General features: G+C 27.9%; 1 protein-coding gene across 6 annotated transcripts; it reads right to left on the bottom strand.

Annotated features, from left to right (window-relative positions):
• Positions 1 to 4,785: 4,785 nt before the first annotated feature.
• Positions 4,786 to 17,989, bottom strand: LOC105213731 (ubiquitin-conjugating enzyme E2 H). Of its 6 annotated transcripts, none has more exons than XM_011186773.3 (3): positions 17,878 to 17,983; positions 17,565 to 17,819; positions 4,786 to 5,806 (listed from the first exon to the last, which is right to left on the bottom strand). In XM_011186773.3, the coding sequence occupies exon 3, from the start codon at positions 5,457 to 5,459 to the stop codon at positions 4,908 to 4,910; it is 552 nt and encodes a 183-aa protein (XP_011185075.1). In that variant the 5' UTR covers positions 5,460 to 5,806; positions 17,565 to 17,819; positions 17,878 to 17,983; the 3' UTR covers positions 4,786 to 4,907. The 6 variants fall into 6 exon arrangements, with proteins under 6 accessions (XP_011185075.1, XP_011185076.1, XP_054086549.1 ...); XM_011186774.3 differs by having other exon boundaries at positions 17,749 to 17,819; XM_054230574.1 differs by lacking the exon at positions 17,565 to 17,819 and having other exon boundaries at positions 17,878 to 17,989.
• Between the last annotated feature and the right edge of the window lie 69 nt (positions 17,990 to 18,058).

Raw genomic sequence — 18,058 nt, 5'->3', positions numbered from 1 at the left:
TCGGTTTTGTAATATTTATCGCCCATTTTCGTTCATGTATGTATGTAATTGTTTGTATGTTTCACAGTTGTTTTTGTTTTTGTTCTTATATTTTTAATTAATTTCTTATTATCATTAGAGCATTTATTGTAATTAAATATTTTATTATGTTTGCTATTTTGTCTTCTGTTTTTTTTGTTATATTTGTTTGTCTGCACTTATTCTCTTGTTTGTATGTGTGTGTGTGTGTGTGTTGCTCATTATTATCTTGTTACTTTTATTAAATATAATTGCTAAAACTGTTAGCTAACATCTAAATATATATTATTTGTTGCTGCTTTATTACATTTGTTCTTTGTATTCATGTAACATTATCATGTTGTTGTTTTTTATTTTATTTTTTGTTTGTAAATTTAATTCGGTTTTTCTTTGTGTTTGTGTATTATTGTATTGTGTTGTTGTTGTAGGTTTACTATTTTTATCTTTGTTGTTGTAATTTGTTGTTGATTGGCTGCATTTGTAATACACGCAATACTCTTAGTACAATGTATTATTAATAAAATTCAAATTCAAATATAATTGCTAATTTGAAAACGTTTTCTGTCGCACTTGTCACTTGCTCTGCTATTTCTATTTTACTGCAATTGAAATATGCCGTTTAAACAATTTGTCGGCGCTACTAACTGTAAATAACTTGCTTACATTATTATTATTAATTATTATGTAAATTATTAATAATTTTATTGTTTACACTTTTATATTTTTTTTATACTTTACTTAATTAAAAATAAAATTTTTTTTATTTTTATATTTTAAAATTATTTTCTTTTCCGTTTTTAAGTTTTTTCTTAAGCTTACAAATATCTATAACTGTGTATGTTTAAACCACAATATAATAGTGTTAATTAAATTAAATTATAATAATTATATTTATATATGTAAGTATGTAATAATATTATTGTTATTAATAAAATTCTAATATTAAGTCGCATGAGCGTGATATACACACACTCATAGATTTGTTTTAATCAAGTGTTGTCCCATTTGAGGCCATTTGTATTTGTTGTTGTTTTGATTTGCTTTTCACTTTGTTAAGAAGAGATATATCATCAATATTATTGCGGTGTTTGTTGTGGATATGTTAGCAATGTTAAATTAATAAATAAAAAATTATAATAATTGAAAAAAATAATTAAAATTAAAAAAACATTAGTTAAAAATAATGAAATAAAAAAAATTAACAATAAAATATAACTTAAAAAAAAAAACAAAATTAAAAGTAATAAAATAAAAATACAAATTTTAATAATAAAATAAATAAAAAAATAAAAATATTAATTAAAAATAAAAAAAATTAAAAAATAAAAAATAAAATAAAAAAAAATTTAAAATAAAATAAATTTTTCAAAAAACAAAATTAAAATTAATAAAATAAAAATAATTTCAAAAATAAAATAAATCAAAATAATAATATTTAAAAATAAAATAAAAAAATAGAATTTTCAGAAAACAAAATAAAAATAATAATAATTAAAAAATATTATTCAAAAATAATAAAATAAAAAATTAAAAAACAAATAAAACAATAAAAAAATAATAATAATAATAATTGAAAAAATTTATTAGAATTATTATTTATTATTATTAGAAAATTATTATTTATTATTAGAAATAATAAAAATTAAAAAACATTAGTTACAAATAATGAAATAAAAAAAAAATTAACAAAAAAATATAACTCAAAAAACAAAATTAAAACAAAAAAAACATTAAAATTAATAAAATAAAAATTTTAATAATAAAATAAATAAAAAAAGACAAATAATAATAATTAAAAAATATTAATTAAAAATAAAAAAATTAAAAAATAAAATAAATTTTGCAAAAAACAAAATTAAAATTAATAAAATAAAAATAATTTGAAAAATAAAATAAATTAAAAAAAAATAAAAATAATAATAATTAAAGAATATTAATTGAAAATAATAAAATTAAAAAATAAAAATTAGAAATAAAATAAATTTTTCAAAAAACAAAATTATAATAATAATTAAAAAATATTAATCAAAAGTAATAAAATAAAATAAATTAAAAATAAAATTTAAAAAAATAGAATTAAAATTAATCACTTTAAAATAAATAGAAATTCATCAAATCAAAAATAATAAAATTAAAAAACAAATAAAATAATTAAAAAATAAAATAAATAAAAAAATAAAATTAAAAATAATATTTAAAAAATATTAATTAGAAATAAAAAATTAAATTAAAATATTTTTTTCAAAAATATACTTAAAATTAATAACATTAAAAAAAATAAAAAATAAAATTTTCCAAAAAACAAAATTAAAAGTATCAAAATTAATAAATAAAATATAAAAAAAATTACAATAAAAAAATAAAAATAATATCATATAAAGTGAAGATGTTCGATATTAAGCAGCAGATATTTTAAATAAAATTGAATTTATTAATTCGTTGTTTGGTGGGTGTGGCTGCGTATGTGTACGTGAGTAAATAAAATAAAAAAAGTAAATAATAAATACGAATCAGAATCATATTCTAACAATAGCGGAAATTTTATAATATAATTGTTAACATTTAGGTTTTGATCTTTTAGTTATCAAACATATCAAAAGTTTCAAATAATGAAACTTATGCGCCTAAAATTATACCTCACTCCAGTAAGCTCTTTATCAATTACTAACACAAAAAAATTTAACTTATGCATATTCATTGCATCTTCGGCGTCCTAATTGCGATTTTCAGTTTTTTGGTTAAAAAAAAACTAAAAAAATAAAAACAAAAACAAATAAAAATGCGGTTAAGGAATTTTCTGCCGGAAACTACATAATTTACATAATTAAATAAATTAATTGCATTCATTAAATTAATTTTTGTTGTTGTTTATTATTTTATTTAAATAAATTTAATTTAAATTATTTTATTTAATTAAAGTAATTTTCTTTAATCTGCACTTTTCTTTTTCTTTGCCGTCACTTTGTTGCTGTGACTACTACTTTGAGAATTAGAAGTATACTTCTTGCAGTCCATAGGATGAAAGCGCATTTTTTAAACGTGATTCAAAAGCCGCATTATACAGTAATGAAAGTGAAAAACAAGAAATGAAAGTCTTGTCCAAATTTTTCGTAGCATATTTTTAGGCGCATTAGGGTGGCAATAAAATCTAACATGGAAAATTTACGATTTTCGGGCATTTAAAATTTAGTGAATAAATTACTAAAAAAAATAAAAATTAAAAAATATTAGAATAAATTAAAAAATTTATAAAAATATGAAATATTAAAAATATTTTTTAAATATTGAAACAAATTATTAAAAAAAAAATTTAAAACAAATTATTAAAAAAAATTTTAAACAAATTATTAAAAAATAATTTAAAACAAATTATTTAAAAAAAATGTAAAACAAATTATTAAAAAAAAAATTAAAAATTATATTTAAATTAACTTTCCAGGAAAGTCAAGTTTTTACTAAAATTTCAAGCTACAACTTGGCGCTTGTGCAAGTCCTCCACAGCTTTGCACAAAAATAACAACACAAAACAATTAATTTTAATTTTGTTTAATTTTCGTTTTTATCTATTTCAAAAGACTTAGAATAATTGTATGCATCTGTTTGGTTTCATTTTTTTCTTTATATTTTTGTTGTTTACTCTTTTTTGTTGCTTTGTTGCAAACACTCACCAAAACAAATATGCAAAAATATATACTAGTTAGATTACAAAAACAAAATAATAAAAAATAATAAGAAAAACAAATTAAAATCATTAATATGAATGTTTTGAATGGCGACTTACAACGAGTTTGTTACAAATGATCAGAGCTTAAAATTATAAAATTTGCCAATATTCCAAATGTGCTTAAATTTACAACAATTGAATCGAATTCAAAATTTTACATAAAAAAAACATAGACATATTTCCTTCTTTGTGTGCGTATGTGGTGATTGTGATGATTGTTGTATGCATTGTAGTATATGTGGGTAGTTAGTTGAAGTGTTGTTGTTGTTGTTGTACACTGCTATTTGCTGTTGTTATTGTTGCTGCTGCTGTTGTTCGACAGTTGACTGCATACCATATACGCTTGCTGCTGACTACCAGTAGCAACCATCTGTGGACTCTGTCGTGTTGCCTTGCTATTGCTGTTGTTTTTATTGTTGTTCCACGCAGTTATGTGTTTGCTTTTGTTGGCCATCCAAAGCAAGGATCATGCGCTGCATTTCTGCTATGTTTGCCGACACTTGGAGTTAAATTGAATTTTGTTATTTCGCAGCTAGTATTTGTTGTTGTTGTTGTTGCTGCTACACACTGCCCACCAAGCAACTACGCAGCCACTTAGCCATTCGTTTTGACATTGACATTGGCCTTCTTCTCTTTGCTGGCACTTGCTCGTGCTGCTCGTGTTTGTGTTGTTGTTGTTGTATGTGCAAGTTTTGGATTTCTTTACTGCGGCTTCTGTTGTTGTTGTTATTGTTATTATTATTATTGTTGGTATGCAGCACAGCAAACTGAATTCTTCCTAGTTATATGTATCTATATGTATGTGTATGCTCGCACACAAATACACTACAACATCGCATTTAACGGTTTTCGTGTTGCCAAAACTTCTTTCTTGCATTACCATAATCCATTCTCTATGTAAGTATGTATATGTATATTTTGTGTTCTTTACGCTTGCTGCATTTATTTTAGTTGCTCTAGGTAGGATTGTAGTATGCATGTACGTGTATGTATGTATGTTTTCAGTTTACGTAGTAGGTAGTACGCGTGAGTGAGCGTGTATATGTTTTTTGTTTTTTTTTGTTTTCTTGTTTCTTATTTTTTGCTTTCTTGTATTTGTATTTCTGTTTTTTTTTTTATAAATGTTAATTCAAATTCATATAATTAGCTTAACCATAAACCGATATTATAATTCCATATCACGGGCCTCGTCTTCACTATAATCCGACATGCTCGACTCACTGTCACTGCTCTCACGCTCCTGTTGCGCCGCACGCAACGCCTCCTCGGTGGCATAGCGTTGCACATAGTCGGCCACTTTGCGATGGTACTCCTCCGGTTCGTGCAAGTACAACGCCGCTGCGTCACGATTCAGCGGATCAACCGGATTCGGATATGTCAGCAATTGTGGTAGAAATGATTCGAATATATTTGAGAGATCATAGAGTGCTGTCCAAGCCTGATTGATCACGTCCAGGCACACAGTGCCGGACGATTCGTCGATATTCGGATGGTAGATTTTATTCACGAACCCTATGCTTGGCGATTTGAAGGGATAATTGTCGGGCAGGTAGACGCGCACCTTCCATACGCCACCCTCATATGGGGTGCCATGTGGTCCGAAGAATTTCACATGAAACTCATTGAGGCCACCCAAAATGGTCACTTCGTGTTTGGATTCAATTAGCTTGATGACGTCATTGTCCATGCGTCGCTTACCAGCGCTGGGTGAGGACATCTTACAACAACTTCAATTTAGTTTCAACCGTCACCGTCTGCAGCAAATGTCAAGGACGCCTAGCCTTGTACACGCAAACAAGCGCTCTGCAAATGTATGCAGCCAAGAAGTGTGCGCTGGACCAGCCGTTATTGTGTTCGGCTTCGGATTGTGTGTGTTGTTGACGAACGCTTGAAAGTATCTATGCCGCTGTCGCTGCCGCCTCCGTTGTAGTTGAGAAATCGGTGCAATGAGTTGGTGATCCCGACACAAAACAACAGCTACAGCAACCGATTTCTCAGCACGTGCCTCAGTTAAACCCTGCCGTTGTTGTTGGATTTAGTTTGCTGATCTGTTTGTTGTTGAAACTGCAATGAAACAAATGAATGGAAACGTTGACTTATTGAAGCAAAAAACCAAATGCTAAACGTTTGTCAAGAGAAATTTCGAAAATATTCAACAAACAATATACAGTGAGGAAGGGAAAGGAGGCATACGGGTAAAATATATTCCAGTTTTAAATGGAAATGTGTTGTATTAAAGATGGATATTAAATATTAAAGACCGATCTGTACGACTTTATGTTTCATTATAGCCTTTTCGCACACGAGCTAATTGATCAATTAACCGGCCTTTGCTTGATTAAAGCGCTGGTTTAGATCGATTTACCATACAAAATAAAAATTAAATTTTTCTACATTAATTTTTAATCGAATTTCGATCAAGTAACAAATGAAATGCAACTCTGCGACAAAGAACGTATTTGTAAGTAATACTACTCGACATCTAGTCGCTGTTGGATATAATGGCTGTGCTTATTGAGAAAATAGCAATCAGCTGTTGAAAATTACCGACTTCTTATGAAAAGCTAAAACAAAAATGTATAACAGCTGTTCGATTATTGAGTAGCCGGCAGTGTGAAGGGCAAAAACTGATTTCTCAATTAAAATTTTAATTGAGCAATTTATTTGGCTGTGCGAAAAGGCTATTAGCAATATATTTAGATAGTATTTTGAAAGCATAATTAACGGCGCAATTCCATTCTGTATGAAGCAAATTTTGTAATTCTCATCTAGTTTATAACAAAGAGAAGAGATTCTAAAATAAATAGATACAAGTAGTACAATGACTTTTATTTGGAATTGGTGAGAAATGGAGTAATGGTAAACCGGAGAAGCCCTGAAGTGTGGCACGTTTAAGTACCTAAGTTCAGTGCTGTTGCGGAATTTATTAGATATTTTCTAAAGTAAATGAAATCGTTTTTAAAAGCGTTGCTTTGAAAGAAATTCAGGATTAATACTAAGCAACAAAATCAACTGTTTTTCTGGGTATTCAAAAAAAACTATTTTTTCGGGAGATTCAAGTCATAAGTATATTCCTCCAAAATCGAAATATTTGCTTTCGAAATTCTAAAAAAGGCTTGTTAAAAAATTATAATTAATTACAGAATTAGAATTATACTAATTAGGCTAAATAGTCTTCTACAGTATTCAAGGCCGCCACAAACTGAAGTTATCTCGTATGGATTCAGAGTAAAATTTATAAATAAATAATTTATTTCTAAAAATCATAACGCAGATTTTTGTATAAATAAATATTTATTTTTTCAAACAAAATGAATATTGAGTACGCACACACACACACACGCACACGCACGCGCTAAACATTCGAAAATGGGGTCAAAAGCAAATGAGGCCAGCAGCAATAACAACAACGCGGTTACAACGAGGCCAACTCTGCAGCATTCAAATTTTACACATACATTTGTATATATATATATATATATATATATATATATATATATATATGAGTGTACATAAAATGCAGCGCTAAAGCAATCATACAAATACATATGTATATAGCAAAGGTATGTATACACAACGAGCAGATTGACTTTGTAAGCTACACAGTCAAAAGCATCAGTTAACTGTATCGGTAGGAAAGGAGAGAGCGCTAAAACATAAAATTTGAAGCATACTTATAGGCGCTGATGCTTGGTTGATGGATAAAATGGAGTTATTTGTAAACAAAAACTGTTATTTACGTTACTTGCATAGAAATTGGTCTAATACATTAACTAAAAAAAAATTACAAAAACAATTTTATTTATTCTTCTTCTATAAGGCAGAAAATATGGAATATATGTATTAAAAAAATTAAAAATTCTAATAATAATAGAGTTATTGGATTTTCTTTCGCTTGATTTTAAAAATTCTTACACACATGTTTTTTTTTGTGGAAAATTACTGATAATTGAAAATTTTAGTTTTTCGAACATATAAGTATGTATGTATGTAAGCGAGTATTCTCAATATAAAACTACACGTGTTGTGGTTGCAGTAAAAACATATTTGACGTTGTTTTCGTTGTTGTTGGCCAACGTGAATCACGCGGTGACACCGTGTCTAAGAATATCACAATGCAAATGGATAACTAAAACTGTGGTCTGAAAAACCAAAAAAAAAAAAAACGCAAAATGAAAGCCAACAAACATAAATTTACATAAATATAGACACATTTGAGTGAATATCACTTGGAAGATAGCGAATGCAATAACAATTGTAATGAAGCACATATGCATGTACTGATAAGTACGTGATTTTTGTATAGTTTAAAGGGTTATCATGACTATCCCGATTTTCAAAAAATCTTTTTTTTTCTTTTTGCATTTTCGTTAATTATAATATTTAAAAAATATACTCTGAAAATTTGAAGTTGATCCGATAATTACAAAATAACAAAGAGCGCTCAGGCACTTCAAAACGCTAGCGTGAAGCTTTAAATGTGATTTTCTCAAAACTCTATTTTTTGAACTGGTGACAACTGTAACTCGAAAAACCGCTCAATAGATTTTAATGAAATTCATACAGTTTTAGAATTCATAATAATCCCGAAATTTATCGAAGGTTTTTTTTCTTAAAAAATTTTTTCTTAGAAACTGTCGAATTTTTCCCGAAAAACTAGAAAAAAATTCATGAGCCCGCCATTTTGTAAATTTTTGAAAAAAAGAAAAAAGCTTCGGTACGACCCAGGATTATCTATTTATAATATAAAACAATTTTTTCCTATCCGATTGATTTTAGATGAATTTCCAAGGACTTATGATTGTCACCGCAAGGACCTTTTTTTGAAACTGGGTCAACACAAACAGCTATAAATTTGGAAATTGCAATTTTTTTTTGAAATTTTCGTGACTTCAAGTCAAAACATTGTTTAATAATACAATATTATTACTTTTGTAAAGTAACATGATTTAATAGGAAATAAAAAATACTGAAAATTCTAATTATTTCGTGTCTCTGATTACCCCTAGCACCTTAAAGGTTCGTCGGTTTACAAGCACATGAGCAATTGCTGAAATAGCCAAAGGCTATTACAAAAATCGAGTTTAAGAAGCGTTTTGACGATTGTAAGCAGCGCTGGCATAGGTGCCTCATATCGATTGGGGACTGTTTTGGAGGCGACGACATTAATGTAGACGAATGAATAAATATTTTTTTTTCAAAAACTAAAATTCCCGTTAGTTTTTGAACACTCGTCATATTGGAGTGTTTTGAAGGCGACGGCATTAATGTAGACGAATGATTAATAAAACCAAAATTCCCGTTATTTTTTGAACACACCTCATATATCATACGGAGCCAGTTTTTAGCGCCTCTTTTGTAATACTGTTTTATTGTTATATATACTAATGAGAATAATTAATAATATTGGGTATTTCGAAACGCTAATACAACCTACTACTTGCGCCATAAGATGAGTAAATTGAGGTTATAAATAAAACTGCATAACTGATGACTACCATAGAGTAGGTAGGTAGGTAAAGTGGTTGTCAGCTGATAGAGTAACTATTAAGAAACTTGTGTTGTAATATTATGCAAGTTATTTAATTACCTTTCTAGTAATGATTAGCTAACTTATTTCAGACACTTCTAAATAACAAAGCAAACAAAGAACGTTTAGCTCATTAACATTTCATATTTGTTGTTGTTGTTTTAAATATAGAAATGCGCAGTTAAAAAGATTAAGCAAATAACACTCATCGGCTGTAATGTAATTGAGTTGGTAAGCTTATATAATGAATCACGATAATTGTTCGAATGACAATTAACATATGTATGCGTGAGTGTGTGTATTATCATTCAACTAATGTGGTTAATAATCAACAAAGGTAAGTAGGTAATTACTATAATCGGAGTTTACACTACGCTATGCATAAAGACATCAGGTATTTATGAATGTGTAATAATGCGGTTAAATACACTGCAGTATGAAGTCATTTAAAATAAACAGAAATATTCGGGTATATATATCTAGTCTTATATACACATTTAGATAAGTAAATGGTAATGTAGAATACTTGTATATACATAAATATATATTCATATTGCATGTAGACATGTGTAAATAAGAATCTTAGCAATTTATTTATTTTTGTGCTTTTCAGTAAATCTACAATGACAACGGTCATTTTGTTAAAAGCACCACGTACTTCGGGGAAATTGCATTGAGAAAATATCACACATCCATATGATTGTCTGTAAATAAATATTGGCTTCATACCTAGATATATTCCGATAAGTACTCTCAAATGTATTACATTTATGAATGCTTTCACTTTGAAGTTATAGAATTGTTTGTAAATTATTAGTAGACTAGCAGACCACTCCGGCTTCGCACGGGCTTAAACAAACATTTCAAAAGTTATAAGTTTTTACACACTTTTCACACTCTCCCATACATATATGTATATGTACTTTAGCTAAAACTTGATTGCGACCTCTAGTCTGTTGTGTCCGTTGTCTTTCTCTCTGATTATGAAGGCGTTGGGAACGCTCAGAGTTCGACGAGCTAGTGCGAACTTGTATATTTCTAACATTTTGTTCTTCAAGCCGCTGCAGACGCTCCGTACTCGACTCTCAAGCGCGTACTTGGCAGGTTTTGAAAGAGAATGACTTGCAAGACGATTTTTAGTTTCAGATTAAGATTCGCCATCACGGAGTGATTTGATACCCTCACATGGAAACTATTTACAGAAAATTGAGATTCTAGCAATAAATATAGCCTATTGTACTCGGGGTGAATGTGGCTTTCCAATGGTGAAAGAATTTTTGAAATCGGCACAGTAGTTTTCGAGTTTATTCATTACAAACATACATACAAATCTTTCCTCTTTATAATAGTATAGTATAGATAACCCGGAAATGCCAACAGAGCTTCTAGATTACTCCACTTCGAGCCCAAAAATGTTTAAGCGATGAATCGTACTCCCTATTTTCATTACAGCGCTCTTTGTTTGGAAGACTAATCTTCAAATACTAGTTAACCTAATCAAGTATTATATTATCGACCAATATGATATCGATACACATATTCGATTTCTACATAGTATATTGATTTTTAGGTAAAAAGTACTGAAAAAGACTGAACTTCATATGCTGTTACTCTCATCTAACACAACAAATGGTCATGAATCCGGTTCACCAAAAGCTGATTTTTTGATAAATATGGTATATCGATTATTTAACTATATAAATATAAAAAAATATTTTAAAAAATTCACTCCATGATAGTTTTTGTTTCTATAAATTTAAAATAAAGATTAATCGATTCAATTTTTCAATTAATATGATAATAAAAGAATAAGAGAACAAAAGGTTCAAATATAGAAAAAATATCGTTAATCGATATTTTTCAAAATCGTTAATCGATACATCGATATTTTTTGATAAAAGAAATATACTTTTTGAACGTGCGATAAATTATCTCGACTAATTTGGATATAAAATTATTTCCAAAATTAATCGATAACTTTTACTAAACCTTTTCCAAATCAAAAATTTTACTGCAAATTGAAACACACTCCTGTTGCGCTCCACTTAATAACATTTAATCATGAAAACTCCATCGTGTGTCAATAAAGGTGTAGTAAATCCAAAAATTATGGAAAGAGCTACATATGTCAGACGCGCTGTGTTCTCAGAGTGCAACGCCACTGGGCATTCAACTTGACTGCGCGCACAAACAGAACTAAATGTGAACGGATGTGTGTATGTATGTGTGTTTGTGTTTGTCTACACACTTTTACGAATAACAAAGTATTTACTTGTCTGCGGAGGCACTGTTCCTCCGACAGCGTAGTGGGCCAAAGTGATTGAACTCACCCATTTTCATACAGTGCTACAACAACAATGCACAATACACCGCTGACAGAAGATCGCAGATAAATAAAAAGTAACAACAACACTACTAAATGCAAAAGGAGCAACTGAAAGCGCGAACCAAAATATATATATAAAAAATACAAAATAATAATAAAAGACAGACAAAGTTTAAATTCATATAAATGTACAGACACACATACAAACATATGGTACACATGGTCGCTAAGCTGAGCTGTAGAAACTGTTTGTTGAGCAGTTAACTGCGAAGCATTGCAAAGGAGCAACGAACAAAGAACCAATTTGACCAACGCGCAAGCAGGAAGAGTAGATCAGACAAACGCATACAAAAAGAAAATGGATAATATATTTATATGTGTATGTACATATGCGTAAATATGTAAAATATGAAAAAAATATTTAAAAAAAAAAAATATATAAAAAATATTTAAAAGAATATAAAAAAAATTTAAATAAATAAAAAAAAAAATTAAAAAATATAAAGAAACAAAATTTAAAAAAATATGAAAAAATAAAAAAAAAAATATTATAAAAAAAATATAATAAAAATATTTAAAAAAATATAAAAAAAATATTTAAAAAAATATTAAAAAAATTTAAATAAATAAAAAAAATTAAAAAATATATATAAAAAAAATTAAAAAATATATATAAAAAAATTAAAAAAATATAAAGAAACAAAATTAAAAAATATAAATGAAAACAAAATTTAAAAAAATATATTAAAACAAAATACAAAAAAAAAAATAAAAGAAAATATTATAAAAAAAATATAATAAAAATATTTAAACGAAAAAATTATGCAAAAAATATTTTTAAACATATTAAAAAAATATTTAAACATAAAAATAATACAAAAAATATTTTTAAAAATATTTTGAAAATATAAAAAATACAAAAAAAAAAAAATTAAAAAAAAATGCTAAAAATATATAAAAAATATTTAAAAGAAATTTAAAAAATATTAAAAAAATATAAAAAAAAAACAAAATAAAAAAATAATAAAAAAAAATACCAAAAAATAAAAATGATTTTAAAAAATTAAAAAAAAAATATATATATAAAAAGAATAAAAAATTAAAAAAAACTCTGATTTTGATATTAATTACAATTTCTTAACTATAATAATAAAAAAATTATCATAAAGATTGTGTGGTGGTTGAACACTTCATACATTCATCATAAAAGCAATTGAATTATTTAATTGTGATTGCGATTGCAATATGAAATAAGGCACGTTTTGTACGGTTGAATAGTCGGACGCAACTGCCCACGCGCCAACAAAAGCTGCGCCAGCAAATAAATAAAAATAAGAGATGGCGCTCGCAATGCGATGGGATATGTAGTGCCATACATACATATATATAAATGTATGTGAAACTACGAGGGCGGGGAGTGTGATTAAATAAATGCATTCGGTCTCAAGACATATATTCAATTAAAATACTTTTCTTGCCATATCTATTTATAATTGCTATAATTATTATATTACTATATTATTTAGTTTTTTTAATCAAAATAATTTTTATTTTTCTTATTTCAGACAATTATTTTATTTATTTTCATTTTAACTGACACTCAGCTGTTCAGTATGCGCTCATACTGCCTCATTGCACTGTACTCTATATCGTAACTTTTCAGTTTTATTTTATGCAATTACTACAACAACGATAATGTTTTACAAATGAAAAAATATTTTTATATTAAAAATAAATAATAATATATATTTCCTAGTTTCATCAGTAACAAGTTTTATTATTTTTTATGCATATTTTTATAATTATTGGCTATCTTAATTTTTTTTTGTACCACTTAACACATTATTGTGCCATTGGCTTCTACCAGCTCCCATAAACGCCCTCCCGCTGACAGATATACATACATACATACATACATATAAAAAAAACGCGACTAGTATGCATTTGATCTTACAGATTTATATATAAAAAAATTAAAAGCAAAACAAAAAAGAAAAACAACAAAAGCAAAGCGCATAAGCACACATTGCCCAGAAATATAAAAACCAAATAGAAAAATCAAAATAAAAAAACCATTATCGGTCGATCTGACTTTACTTTGCGTTTTAATAGTTTGCAGGGTTGCCATATATAGATAAATTTACCCAAAATACATTCATAAATGCATATATGTATAAGATATTTTGTACTAATTTTTTGCAAAAAAAAAAATCTTAAAAATCTTAAAATGATACGAGACTAAACAGCACTGTTCCTGTTAAGTACTAAAAGTCATCTACATATATTCTCCATATATATTTTGCAATTATTTTTCTCATTTTTTGAAATGAGATTTTTTGAAAATTTTTTTTTATATTTTTTTTTTTTATTTTCTCTCATTGAAAAACACCAGATATTAATGGAAAATATATTAATATAGAGTAATTAAGGTTTCTAACCTTAAAAAAATAAGCTATTTAGCAGCCATTATTATTGCAACTAAACGAAAAATTATCTTTAAAATCCCGCAGTCGCATATTGGCAACCTTGTTATCTGCTTAATAATCGTTGGGTTGGTCAACTTGTATGTTTTTTTTTTAATAAGCTACTTTTATGATTCTTGTTTTCTTTATTTTTGCTGTTTGTTTGCTTTGCACTTGTGTTGATGATTTTGTATTTTTTTTTTTTATTTTGTTTTTTTACCATTTAAGTTCTAATTGTATTTTATTGTTTTCACTGCAGCTGCTTGTGACACAAAGCATTTAAACAATTCTGACAAATATAACGATGACACTGGCCTAAAATAAATGTGCATGTATGTACGTATGTAATCATAAACAATTGCCATAAAAGGGAGCAACAGCAACAAATAAAGTGACTACAAGCATATGACAGATTAGAGCTACTTATGCGAGTAGACAACAAAAATGAAAATTTCTTTATAGATTTGTCTATGTGTGTGAAATATGCATTTAAAAATAATGCAAAGATTTAAATGCGTAAACAAATAAAAACAATAATCAGATGTGTCAATATGAGCAGCCAAGTAGGTGTGTGTGTGCATGTGTGCGTGTGAGGTAAGTGGATTGATTATCAAATTGACTTATGTACTTATGCATAAGTATGTCTGTGTGTGTGTCTATATTTACGTGAAAAAACGCACAAACAAGATATGTATGAGACAGTACGCTCAATCACACAATTTGGTTCACTCGCTTGCTTGCATACTTATGAAATACAAAACAACAGCAGCAAAGCAAACGTCAGCAAAAAATTAATACAAATCTTCAAAAAAAAAAAATCTAATTTTTCGACCATTTGAAATGCAATTTCAGCGCAGATTTCTGTTGTACAATAATATTATTGTATTTTTTGTATTTCTTTACCTTCTTGCTTTGTTTTCTATTTATTTTTTTTATTTCTAGTGCTTTGTTTTTATTTTTTCTTTTTTTGTAGCGCACTGCAAAGAACACAGCCGAGCACAGAGAGTCAAAAAACAACTTATTTATTTATTTCTGTGGATACTTAAAAATCGAGCGCACACAAACTAGACTGGATCCACTGACTGACTCCGGTATATCTCGCACTCACCTCGACTCGCTTGCGTTGCACAGTAAACACTGAACTGAACTTTGCTATGCAGTGCTGAGCAACGGTGAACGTTTTGTGTATGCCCAAACCTCCATATTTCTGTAATTTTGTGTATATGAATGCATGCGAACGAACACACACACACACACACGTCTGTATATGCACATACAGATGTTTTTATATAGATATGTTTCGACAATTTGGATGGTAGCAAATACCCAATGGGGAAAATTAGAGGTAAATTGGGGATAAATTAAAAAATTTATATTTTCAAGGAAGATAAGCTTGAAGGGATTTAATATCACATAGTTATTTATTTATTTACAAGAATATTGAAACTATAACTAAATTGCAGAACAATATATTAAATAGAAGCTATGGCATCTGGAGCCTTAAACTAATATATTTGATTTGATCGATTGTTTCTATATGAAAATTTAGCGAGTTTCGTTAAGAATAATGTACAAAAGGGTCTTCAAAAGAGAATAATCATAATTTTATTTGAATTATGAATTATATTTTGAACTGCATTAATATCTAATTCTTGAATAAGTTTGAAAATTAGTCTAAACTATTACTAAACTGACTTTTTAAATGAATTGAAATATTCTAAAAATTTTAATTACGTCTAATGCCTATCTGATAATTTATCTAATTCTGATGATTTTATATTTTCAGACTACATAGAATAAACTCATTTCTTTATCTCTCTTTATTTCTTTCTTTATCTCCAACAAAAGTTCGTGGAGCACCAACTCGAATAAAATGTATTTTCCAACAGGGTTTCAATGACTTTGTATACAATACACAACAACAATACATATATATATATATATATATATATTTATGTATATAAATACACACATATACTACATATCTACATATGCGATACCTTTGATACTTATGTATATGAAAACCAAGCATAATATAAGCAAAAACAAAACAAACAAAAAACAACAACAACCACAACAATATTATGCTGGAAACAGGGGAAATGACGGAAAAGCAAATAACCAAGGACAAACTTGTAAAGTAGAAGTAAGGAGCAAAAGTAAAAAAATAAACAAAAACAAAAACAAAAGTAATGGAACAGTTCAAAATGAGCACAGCAACAGCGTACAATCAAATACTTGTAAATAGATACATATGTATATATGCAAGCAGGTCTGTATACATATAGCGAAAAGCTACATATGCCAAACATAGCACCCAAAGAACAGCTGGAGGTGGAAATGGGGAAATGCAATTGCAACTGTGTGCGCATGTATGTGTTGCTGTGAGCATTAGCAACAAATGTAAACAGAAATGTTACAAGAGAAATGCGCCTGAGCGCACAGAACAGAGCAGCATATCAACATTGGAGCAGCTGTTTTAATAGGGTTGCCTAACTTTATATTATAAAATAACAATATATTTAATTAATGTTACTATTATATTTTTAATATATTCATATTATATATTTAGGAATGATATTTATTCAAATCTAAATAAATTTTCAGCAAAATCAAAAACCTAAAATTCAACTACAATTAAACCTTTCTCCGCAACTATAACAGAGCTGCTTATGTGTTTACATATCTATGTGAATATGCATTTAACATAAAGCTGAGAAGGAGATGGTAAAAACATAGAACAAAGAAAACAACAAAAAAAGAAACGAACTGATTACAGAGAGAAATATACGAATCGTATGATAATAAAATAGAAAACAGATGTCAAAAACGAAATGTAAAAAAAAATATAAGAACGAGCAGCGCAAATGATTGGAATAACAAATGTAACAAAGAGAGAAAAAGAAAAACTGAACAAATTTATAATATGAGGGAAGATTTGTTTGTTAATAAGGTAAATGTAGTATATATTTTTGAAATTTTTATTTTGTATTTATACGTATTTGTTGTTTTTTATATATTTATACTTAATTATAAAAGTAACTGCGTAATAGGCTATTGAGGACCACATTGGCTTGTCAAGTTATTTATTAGCGCAGAAGAAAATAAATTACAACTTTAGAAACAAAAATATGCGTAATATAATTGTTGAAGCATTGCGTGGCATTGTTAACAAGCCATATTCAAGGCGCCACAACAAAGGCGCAAATGCCATTAGATTTCCCACAATTTAAAACGTCACTGCTATTTTGAGGTTAGCATAAAAGTTAAAGTAGTTTTTTTTTTTAGAAAACATTCCTTTGGAATAAGCAGCAAATTTTTACAAGAATGCAACACGAATGACTACAAATTCAATCGATAAGGGGTTAAGCTAGCAACCTTCCTTTTGTTTCCTTGCCCACCTACAGCTATGACGTAGCATTGACGGTCATATTCGTCGAGTGCACTCAGCGGATACATAAAGTGGTAGGAGGTTTGAAAGCGTTGCTCTTTTATAATACTCACTTGCACAATTGATATTCGTTTCTTTTTTTTTTGCTGAATCGCTAATTAATTGCGTTGTTCTATGCACACAATTTATTTCTTGTGAAATCACACAGGGAATTAGCACCAGCACCACTATTTACACATTCACCTCAATTCCAATCATTCGTTTCTCAAGTGTTCTAATTTTGGAAAATTATAGTACCTCTATAGTTTTGTCATTTGTAAGGTAGTGTCCAAAGCACGCGAAGTATTCTTGCACAACTTTTAAAGCTCCTGCGAATGTTTAGCCTCAATTAATTAAGTTGTAGTTAATAAATTTTCCATAAATTACTCAATTTCACACAATCCCAAGTCCACTTGCTCATCCAACTATTTCTATACACCACCAGCTGACAATTCTGCCAATACTGATTTTTCCCACTTCTTTTTGCTCCGTCGTTTTCTCGTCTTTGCAGTGTTGTATGCCAACGTATCAAAAAAACAGATTTGAATTAAAAAGTATGAAAAGTATT

Source organism: Zeugodacus cucurbitae, chromosome 5 (genome assembly GCF_028554725.1).
Source record: "Zeugodacus cucurbitae isolate PBARC_wt_2022May chromosome 5, idZeuCucr1.2, whole genome shotgun sequence".
Classification (NCBI taxonomy): Eukaryota; Metazoa; Arthropoda; class Insecta; order Diptera; family Tephritidae; genus Zeugodacus; species Zeugodacus cucurbitae.
Note: the sequence above shows the minus strand (reverse complement) of the source record. Positions and strands in the feature narration are given on the sequence as shown.